Genomic DNA, 10,678 nt, shown 5'->3' on the forward strand with positions numbered 1-10,678 from the left:
ACGAAAACCCACAGAAAACCGGATTTATCTTCGATTTTTTGACCCCCGAAATCGAAAAAAACGGAAAGGCTATAGCCTTAGGTTTTTTTCGAAATTAATGTCAAAATTTCGAGTTTTCGATTCCGGTTTAAACCGGTTTTGAGTATCGGTAGGAGGCTAAAACCGGCTAGAACCAGTTTGAAACTGGAATATTCAGACGAAAACCCACAGAAAACCGGATTTATCTTCGATTTTTTGACCCCCGAAATCGAAAAAAACGGAAAGGTCATAGCCTTAGGACTTTTTCGAGAATCGGGTCAAAATTTCGAGTTTTCGATTCCGATTTAAACCGGTTTTGAGTATCGTTAGGAGGCTATAACCGGCTAGAACCAGTTTGAAACTGGAATATTCGGACGAAAACCCACCTAAAACCGGATTTATCTTCGATTTTTTGACCCCCGAAATCGAAAAAAAACGGAAAGGCTATAGCCTTAGGGTTTTTTCGAAATTAATGTCAAAATTTCGAGTTTTCGATTCCGATTTAAACCGGTTTTGAGTATCGGTAGGAGGCTAAAACCGGCTAGAACCAGTTTGAAACTGGAATATTCCGACGAAAATCTTCCGAAAACCGGATTTATCTTCGATTTTTTGACCCCCGAAATCGAAAAAAACGGAAAGGCTATAGCCTTAGGGTTTTTTCGAAAATCGGGTCAAAATTTCGAGTTTTCGATTCCGATTTAAACCGGTTTTGAGTATCGTTAGGAGGCTAAAACCGGCTAGAACCAGTTTGAAACTGGAATATTCAGACGAAAACCCACAGAAAACCGGATTTATCTTCGATTTTTTGACCCCCGAAATCGAAAAAAACGGAAAGGTCATAGCCTTAGGTTTTTTTCGAAAATCGGGTCAAAATTTTGAGTTTTCGATTGAGGTTCAGACCGGTTTGTAGGTTCGGTAGGAGGCTAAAACCGGCTAGAACCAGTTTGAAACTGGTATATTCAGACGAAAACCCACAGAAAACCGGATTTATCTTCGATTTTTTGACCCCCGAAATCGAAAAAAAACGGAAAGGCTATAGCCTTAGGTTTTCTTCGAAAATCGGGTCAAAATTTCGAGTTTTCGATTCCGGTTTAAACCGGTTTTGAGTATCGGTAGGAGGCTAAAACCGGCTAGAACCAGTTTGAAACTGGAATATTCAGACGAAAACCCACCTAAAACCGGATTTATCTTCGATTTTTTGACCCCCGAAATCGAAAAAAACGGAAAGGCCTTAGGGTTTCTTCGAAAAAAACGGAAAGGCCTTAGGGTTTCTTCGAAAATCGGGTCAAAATTTTGAGTTTTCGATTGAGGTTCAGACCGGTTTGTAGGTTCGGTAGGAGGCTAAAACCGGCTAGAACCAGTTTGAAACTGAAATATTCCGACGAAAATCTTCCGAAAACCGGATTTTTCTTCGATTTTTTGACCCCCGAAATCGAAAAAACGGAAAGGCTATAGCCTTAGGATTTTTTCGAGAATCGGGTCAAAATTTCGAGTTTTCGATTCCGATTTAAACCGGTTTTGAGTATCGGTAGGAGGCTAAAACCGGCTGGAACTAGTTTGAAACTGGAATATTCCGACGAAAATCTACCGATAACCCGATTTTCTTCAATTTTTTGACCCCCGAAATCGAAAAAAACGGAAAGGCTATAGCCTTAGGGTTTCTTCGAAAATCGGGTCAAAATTTCGAGTTTTCGATTCCGGTTTAAACCGGTTTGGAGGTTCGGTAGGAGGCTAAAACCGGCTAGAACCAGTTTGAAACTGGAATATTCAGACGAAAACCCACCTAAAACCGGATTTATCTTCGATTTTTTGACCCCCGAAATCGAAAAAAACGGAAAGGCTATAGCCTTAGGTTTTTTTCGAAAATCGGGTCAAAATTTTGAGTTTACGATTTCAGTTTACACTGTTTAGGACACTATACACGAATCTGTTAATAAGTTATGAGGTTTATCACTGATGATGGGATCAGCATTTGCCAAAATGTTTAATTAATAAAGCATAAGTTTGTGTTTTTAACCATGTATCAACCTGTGACTGGAGGCGTTGTCGTTTCTGTGGTGCTGATTGGAGATAGTGTGGATATGTAGCCTCTACAAACCCTACAACTCAGCTTGCAGGAAACAAGCATGTACAAAGGGTTGGCCTGACTCTCGGACTCTTTTCATGCTGCACAACTGGGGTTGTCGTCTATACAACCAGTGTTACAGAATTATTTTGGTAACCTTAAAATTTAGAGAAAGTTATTTGGGTCCGAGATCTTTAACGCGAATCCTTCCCAACTGTCCCGATTCTTTTCTAATAACCGAGGCTAGTGACTTAATACTGGCCAAATGATATGTATATATATGTTATGAATAATAAAACATCTGCTGTTAAATCACGACACGATACAATACAATACGACACAACGACATCACAACGGCACCAAAAATCGTGCACACTTCACCGGGGCCAGGACTGAACTGGTTTTTCGAACACGAGGAAGTTACACCAGCAGGCCCTAAAGCAAATCAAATATAGTAAATAGCGAGAAAACGTTTATCTCCAGCGTTTTTGCCAAGAATATATGATGAGGTAATACTATAAAGTTTCAAACAAAACTGTAAAAAAAATATAAAATAGTAACACTGCATTACGTTAACCATCCAAAGGTAAGGGTAAAAGAGGTTTTCTGCAGTGATAATAATACTTCTGAAACTTTAAATCAATTCTTAAAGCGTTATAATCGGCCTCATTTAAGTATTCGAATAGCGCTATTGACCATACTTATGCGATCTAGCAAGAACTATAGAAAAGTTGTTGCACAAAACACTATCAATATTTGTATCTGCAAAATAACCTGAACTGGGTAGAATGCCTCCGCCGCCATTACAGTCCATTGTGAAATTCTGGACCAAACCGTTGATCTGGTTCACATCGTCGCATCTGAGAAAAAAACTTTTTTAACTTTTTTGTTAACACTTTTTTCATTTTGATACTAGAACGCTCCTTTGCATGAATCTCGACCATTTTTTTCATAGGTCATGGGTCAAGCCCATAAGACTTCAAGGCCGAATCAGAGTTGCAAGTCGGGCCGGGCTTTTCGGGCCGGGTTCGGGCTTAGGTATTTGTGAGAAAACGGGCTTAAAACGGACCTGACTTAAACGTATTGTTTACCTCATTGTCTACTATTGTTCATTGTGTTTGTTGTCTTTCTCTTTTTTCTTTCTCATCCTTTGTTGCAAGGCTTTCTTGGATAGGCCTGTCAATCAAAATTTCGGGCCTAAACGGGCTTTGCAAAAACGTTTCGGGTTCGGGCCGGGTTCGGGACGGGCTCGGTTTCAGATTTCGGGCCCGCTTGCAACTCTGGGCCGAATACCCACGCTTTACAGCAGGGGTGGGCAACCTGCGGCCCTTCATTAAAGGTTGTGCGGCCCGTAGAGACGCTTGGATTTCAAAAGTACTGGCAAACGAGTCGAATTATTACATATTTTTGAGCTGATTAATGCGCCTGATGCTAGTTTGCTGCGATCTGGGAAAATGTGGTTAGATTCAAATACGAATTATACTGGTAGTTAAGCATATTTGGTAAGAAACAAAGCAAAATCACTTTGTGTTATGCACATGTGCGGCCCGCGATCCAATTTTGACATTTATAATTGGCCCTACAGTAAAAAAGGTTGCCCACCCCTGCTTTACAGCAAAAATCTTAAAGAAATAAGTGTAACATCACGCGAACAACCTAGATAAGGAACGGTTGATAAAATATCATTTTAATTAGCCTTTCCCACATAAACAATAAATTATTCATTGTTGGCAATTTTCTTTAACGGTGCGTAAAAAAGATCTCACTGCTTTGTAGATAACCTTGGTATATAGGGATTGGAACAAGGGAAAATTTCTTGAACGAGACTGTAGAGACCCGGATCATGTTGTCTTAGCTCTTCTCTCGTGTTGACGTGATTTTGTATCCCATCACCGCCTGGTATTCCTTCCCTTTGTTGGTTAAAGTAAGCCTGAACTCCTACAACGTTTGTAGATGGAGTTTTAAAGTATACTTTAAATAAGCCTGACTCACGCATAATTGGGGAAAATACATAAAAGTATTTAGGACCTGCATTTTGTGTTACCGACTAAATTTACACTAAATATTTAAGAGTGGCTAAAATTATATAAAACATTTTGCCACGACATTCCAAGTAATTTTACTTCTATGCATTTTGATTTGCACAAAAATATTAAGTTCATCTTGTAGACGTCTACATTTTACAGATAATTTCAACACTGATTGGAGTTTACGTCTTTGTACGTTTACCTTCAGCAAAGTATTCCCTGCTATCCGTATTAGCATAAGTGTTGCTCCATAAGCCCGCCCTCCTGGCCGACATAAACGATTGTTGCAGCCTGTAGTTAAAATCTCGTATTGCTGTGCGTGCTGCTATTAAGTGAATTCCATGGGCGAACTCATGCATGAAGATATCTTGTGCTGGGGCGTATCTTTGGGAAAAAGTAATTTTAGTTTAAAAGGAACTTATATGGCATCTTCGGCTAGTAATTATCATTAAATAACACTCTTACAAAATCTCTGTCAGATATTTTTTAATACCTGATGACAAAACTCAACACATTTTTTTTGTTTAAGGTACATTAGGTTGGTCTTTGAAGGTAGTAGCAAATGTCGATCATTTTAATACTTAAACTATGCTACCTATCTTTTTTGTACACGACAGTTTCGTGTCGGTATGACTTCTATGCGAAATAAACTTAACTAAAAGATGTAAAACCATATAATCAGGAGTGGACGTATTGAAGATATGTATAGGCCCACGATTTTTTATACCACCCACAAATATACGCATGTCTGCACATCTACCCACAGGTCTTGTGGTTCGCAGAGCATATTTTCTTCAGCTCCGACATTTACTGGGTTTTCATAAGTTCCCCCTGCACCTCTGCGCGTCCACCAAGTGTATTGTCGCAGCTCGGGAACCTGACAACAAAAGTCTGGTATTTTTTTTTTATTTTTTATTTTACAGTCTTTTACATGTACAGGTTTGGCGCTGTGCGACAAATTTTTGGATAGTATATATATTACAGGTGAAATAAGGCACCATTTTTTTGCATCAAATGCTGTTGACAACATGCCTTAGCAACGAACCATATTTTCTATTATTTAGTTATAACGCACACACAACGCTAAATTTTCATCACATAAGTTTTACAACAATTTTCATGAACTTTATATTTTCATTGATATTTATTATTCGTGTTTTGCACTACACAGTAAAAATGAACAAAATGTTGTCAATATATTTGTAAAAAAAATCTTAGCTTTACGTAAGAACGTTACCTGGGGAACAGTTTCTTGCCGACCAATGATGGCAACCCGACCCTTGTTGGAGTACATGTGGTCCCGGATGTCCCTACGGTCAGACAGCATGAATCGAACCACATAACACGCTCTCTGCAAGGCTCTGAAGGTTAAACGTACAGTTATTGAAAAAAAGGGAAAACAAAGTCTTTATTGATCCAATTAAGGTATCAGTCAAGTCACTTAGTTTGTGTGGAGATTGGAAGGTCATAAGGAAACAAACAAACCAGAAAGTATTGAGCTTAAAATGACTTGCAAAGGCACATGTTCTAGTTACCTGTCATCCAAAACCCAATTTCCCATGATGGGTATTCCATATGCGCTGGTAAATTTGCGATAGAAACTAGTGTCCAAGTTGTAATGGAAAATAGCCCAACCAGGCACCGGTATTTCAACCTACCAAGAAAAGTAGAAATTAAAGTGGACAAAGGGTTTGGTTTAACACCTTCATAAACCTAAGACACGGGTTTATTAATCTATCAAAATGACCAAACGTTTATGAACCACACAGTCTTGGTAATAAAAAATTGGTTATAGCGGTACTGGGCTATTAGATATACTGTACCATTGTGTCGTTTAGATATTTTTGTCTCTATGTTGTATGCAAAGGAATCAACAAACGATTACGAGGAGATTTCATCAGAGCAAGGCGGAGTTAGACACTGTTTTACCTCTTCACACGTGTCACCTTCGGGAGCTGCCATTGGTGGAGGAATGTCACCTACGTCAAAGGGCTCAACGGGTTGCCTCGGTTCAATGTCAAATTCGATTGTTGAAGGTGGTAAATCTGTGTTATTGTTTAGTTTACGTTAAATCAGAGCAGAAGTTCTTAGAATTTTTTTCTCGTAGCAATTTGATGAAATTTTTTCAAACCCAAATTCGTTTATAAAAGACTCAAATTGGGCCCTTAAGTTGTAGAAATTGAAACACCATTGAGGCCGGGTCACACCCAAGCTTGTTCTATTCAAACTAAAACCCGAAACCGGTCTAAACCCGGCCCGGTCTAAAACCTGCACATTTTGTTTTGTTTTTCTCGTATATTTGTCCCGTTAATGTAAACTAAACCCCACTTAAAAACTGTTCAGCTAGAAGATTACAAAAACGGGCTAACGCTAATGCATGGCGTTATATTTTACCCGCAACTATAAAGAAGGCCACGTCATTTAAGGATGGTGGTTCCCCGCCATGGGTTGACGTAAACGTTATCTTCCAGCATCGAGATTGTCTTGAAAATCCACCAAAGACCCGCCTTCCATTCTCTGGCACGTTAAACTCCTGTAATTGATTGATTTAAAAATGTTTTCGGTTTTGTTTATTAATTTAAACATTCCTAATGTTTCTGTTTTTTAATTTAAAACATTTGTAATGCGCCTTGCTTCCTTGATTTTGTCTTAGTTGTAGCATTTAAACATTATTCAGAATCCCTTGAAAAACAACTTTATTCTAGGGAATTAGAAAGACAAAAACCTTGAGAGTTTCCCAGTTTTGATTGTCTCCACCAACGACATAATGTTGAAAATTTTTGTCGTTCCAGTAGGAAAGTCGAAACTTCGTAACAGAACCCGGGCTCCAGTTCAGGCGCAGTTCAATTCTTTGCAAAACGTAGAACTTTGGCAGCCGAAAAACGACAAAGTTTTCACCATTTGTTACCCTGCAGAAATAAAGTTGTTTGGTTAATAGTCATGTTGAAGCGGTCGAAACTTTTTTGAGCAGCGGCGCCATGTCCGAGTCAGTTATAAACGTGTACGGGGTAGAGCATGAGCAACGCGAAACCGCCGTTTATAAAGCGGAAATCACGATAAAAACGGCAAATAGCACGCTTCGATGCGCATAAGCGAACACGGTAGTAGGGTCGCTTTAGGACGCCCTTCCGTGTGTGTGGTTTGTACTCAACTGTTGCAGGCTGCCGTTCAAACAAATCAAATGTTCACCAGTGAAGCGCTCGAAGCTTTATTGAGCAGCGGCGCCATGTCCGAGCCAGTTGTAAACGTGTAATAGGTAGAGCAACGCGAAGCTGGCGTTTATAAAGAGGAAATGGCGATCAAAAGAAAAGGACAAATAGCACGTTTCGATGCGCATAAGCCAGGGGTTCCCAACCTTTTTACGATCTCGTACCACTTGGACGCTCTGCACTACCACGCGTACCACCATAGAGCACTAATGTAGTGCTCCGCAACCGGTGTGCCGCAAGACGATGCGGGGTGTGCCGCCGCAAAACGTATAACTTTTTGTGTTAAATTTGTTTTTATTTTATTCATAGCAAATGATACAGTTCACAACACCACCAAACTAAAGCTACACTACCCACTACGCATTCATGTTTTATTACGTCATAATATACTTTATACTGGCTTAATGCAGGGGTCTCAAAACACGCGGCCCGGTGTGGCCCTAAGAGGGTTTTTGTGCGGCCCGCGAACTAACTTTTAAATTTTAGGTGTTTAGCTCAGGTGGAATACCCTGCCAGGCCACCGATTTTAAGAAACAATCATTCTTTATAAGTATTGGTTGAAAATACATGCAACGTTTTACTCGTATGGTGGAAAGAGTCCCTCCTGTTGAAAATCAGCAATTCATTCCAGTTGTTGAGTCATAGTTTTTAATTGTTTCGTTATTGTATGCCATTGTTGATTGCATTACAAATGTGTACATGAAATGGCAAAAACGCACAACATTTTAAGCACATAATATTTTTGTTCATGTTACTTTTACAAAAAAGTTTAAATATTACGGCGCTTTACTGACATAAAAAATGTTTTTGGCCCTCAAAGAAGCTTAAGGCCTTAATGCTTTTTTAGGCTTTCAAATATTCAAATCGCATTTTTTGGGTTCGGGTGTGCCGCCGAACATTTCAAGCTTGTATGGTGTGACGTGCGTGAAAAAAGGTTGCGGAGCACTGATCTACAGTGCTCCATGGTACCACTTCTTGTAGAACAACTAATTTGTTCGAATCATATTTTATTCAACACTAGCTTAAGCTACAAAACAGTAGATGATATCAATCAAGAGCAATCATTTGACATAATTAACGCCCACTCTGCCACAGCGTCATACGGCTTTTCAAACCAACTGTGCTTCTTGTTGACAATTGACATGACCTGCATTTTGAAGATCGTAATTGTACGAAACAACAAAAATAGTTACGTAACAATGACAATAGGCCTGGGGAATGTTTTTGTAAACAAAATCAGACAAACAAAATATAAGGTTGTAAATCCAGGTTTTTGTAAAAAAAACGGACGCTACTCGCGTACCACCTGAAAACCCTTCGCGTACCACTAGTGGTACGCGTACCACAGGTTGGGAACCCCTGGCATAAGCGAACACGGTAGTGAAGTGTTAGGGAAGTAGTTTTAAGCAATTTAATATATTCGGGGGGAAGGTTTGCACTTTAAATGGGCAAACATGAAAACTGAGATTTACGTGTGCAGGAAGTGTAACGGTTACTATAGCTACGATTACAGCATGTCAACATGACAAGAAAAAATGTAGCGAGTATATGGTAGTCTATAATATGTTGGGTATATGGTAGCCAATAAGGTACACTTTTCGAAAATAAAAGGGTAGTAAGTCTAGGCCTAGACTCTAGGCTTTATAAATTCTGTACATTACAATGACCTGATCGTACAATCTACATTATTGCATAGGTTATGCTGGATTGAACATACAAATACACATTTTTTCTCAGTTGTAAAGACCCCTCCCCAAGCGACAATCATGCGACAAGTAAATACTGGAATTGGAAAAAGGTGATTTAAGTTTTGCTTACCCAGAGCTTGTTCCAACCCAATTTGTACTTTTGTTGCCATCCATCAAGTTTTCCACTTCGTGCTGATTGGATGAATCGATTATCCAATCAGGATGACACAGCCAATCTCCGCCTGTTTCGCAATTTTTTTAAAGCCGATTAAAACTACAACTGGTTTCTAACCATACGCATACATTGTGAACTGACTTACGCAATGTTGGAAGGACATCAGATTTGCAAAAGACGGTTGCTTGAGTGTCCCAAACACAAAGCAGCAGAATTAACCACACGGTTGTGGGGCAAAATGCCTTCATATTCCCTGGGTAAGTTGGAAGTTAAAATCAGAATTCCCTTTTTTGTTTTAGTATTGCTGTCATAAGAAATCAAACCAAACCAATTTATCAACTCTCTTCCAAGGTACCAATACATGGTTCTTAATATTCCGAGCAAAAAGATACAAGTCAGTATTAAGGTATAAAACATAACAACGTTTCGACAGTTTCTCACCTGACGATGACAAAAGCAACTGTCGGTATGAAACCATTGACATTCTGCCAGAATGGAAAGGAAAAAAGAAAATGGAAACGAGAGAGCGTCATGGATGATCGGGTAAGCCTTACCCGGTAAGGAACCGCTTGGCCGAATACTAATACTGACGAAATACCCTCCAATACAATATTTAAAAATTATCCGGGGCCTTTGCAAATTTAAAGAAAATCATGGAACCGGATAGTTTTCCGATATTATGTTAAAATTTGCGTATTTCGTCAATATTGGCATTTGGCCAAAAGGTGATGTTACAAATTTCAGGAAAATTATGGGCAACTATCCGGTTCCATGATTTTTTTAAAATAAACAGGTAAAACAATGCATAACAAGATCAATGGTGACGTCATAAACAATTCAGAATTAAAAGCAAAACGTTTTATTCAAACTGTGAATAAAGTTAAAAAATCGAACCTGAACTGTAGTCAGTAGCAAAAAAAAGTTTTGGGGCACTAATTTTCGCTTTTCCATTTTGTGTTTTAAATTATGCATTACACATTGGCTTTTGGGTATGCCTGCAATAAAAAGCTTCACTGATTAAAAGGTGACGACCACAAATAGAATGCTACACCGTACAAATAAGTCGCTTGGCGGCGTTGTGCTGTAAAGTACAATAGCGTCTGTGCGTAAGTCGGATAGATACAACAAAAAAGACCAGACTTGATACTAAACAAAAGACAATCGAGTGTCACCATGCGCGAAAGGGTTATTTGTTGTCCGGAAGACACAAGTTTGCAAAGACTTTAAAGGACAATCGGCAATTATAGCAATCTATCTAGCAGACATCAGTTATACAGCAAATAGTTTTGGTCTACAAAGTGACATAGGCGTTATAACATAATTTGTATCGTTCAATCATAGTTTTATAGTTTCATTTTCCACTGCAGTCAAGCTATATTGTCAACCTTAAACGAATTCACAAAGCTCCACAAATGGTGGAATTCAAATAAATATCGTACTCTATTGCTGCAGTCCAATTATTCGGAGTGGTTGCAACATCAATTTTTCAAATAAGA

The 10,678-nt window shown here is 39.0% G+C and overlaps 1 protein-coding gene across 1 annotated transcript; it reads right to left on the bottom strand.

Moving 5' to 3' along the window:
* Positions 1-1,936: 1,936 nt before the first annotated feature.
* LOC145219770 (uncharacterized) lies at positions 1,937-9,463 on the bottom strand. The gene is made up of 12 exons (XM_080087084.1): positions 9,328-9,463; positions 9,138-9,249; positions 6,836-7,019; positions 6,505-6,643; positions 6,040-6,155; positions 5,646-5,764; positions 5,348-5,471; positions 4,875-4,987; positions 4,313-4,494; positions 3,865-4,021; positions 2,858-2,943; positions 1,937-2,518 (listed from the first exon to the last, which is right to left on the bottom strand). Exons 1-12 carry the CDS (start codon positions 9,428-9,430, stop codon positions 2,391-2,393), a joined length of 1,563 nt encoding a protein of 520 aa, XP_079943210.1. The 5' UTR covers positions 9,431-9,463; the 3' UTR covers positions 1,937-2,390.
* Between the last annotated feature and the right edge of the window lie 1,215 nt (positions 9,464-10,678).

This window comes from Phallusia mammillata, chromosome 1 (assembly GCF_965637545.1).
Source record: "Phallusia mammillata chromosome 1, kaPhaMamm4.hap1.1, whole genome shotgun sequence".
Taxonomy (NCBI): domain Eukaryota; kingdom Metazoa; phylum Chordata; class Ascidiacea; order Phlebobranchia; family Ascidiidae; genus Phallusia; species Phallusia mammillata.

Excerpts from the sequence above, each read along its gene's own strand:
- LOC145219770 (XM_080087084.1), bottom strand. The coding sequence starts at position 9,430 with ATGAAGGCATTTTGCCCCACAACCGTGTGGTTAATTCTGCTGCTTTGT. Across the intron at positions 6,156-6,504 it reads GGCCTTCTTTATAGTTGCGG|ATTTACCACCTTCAACAATC; the intron begins GTAAAATATAAC and ends ACAATAACACAG. Across the intron at positions 5,765-6,039 it reads AAGGTGACACGTGTGAAGAG|GTTGAAATACCGGTGCCTGG; the intron begins GTAAAACAGTGT and ends TTTTCTTGGTAG.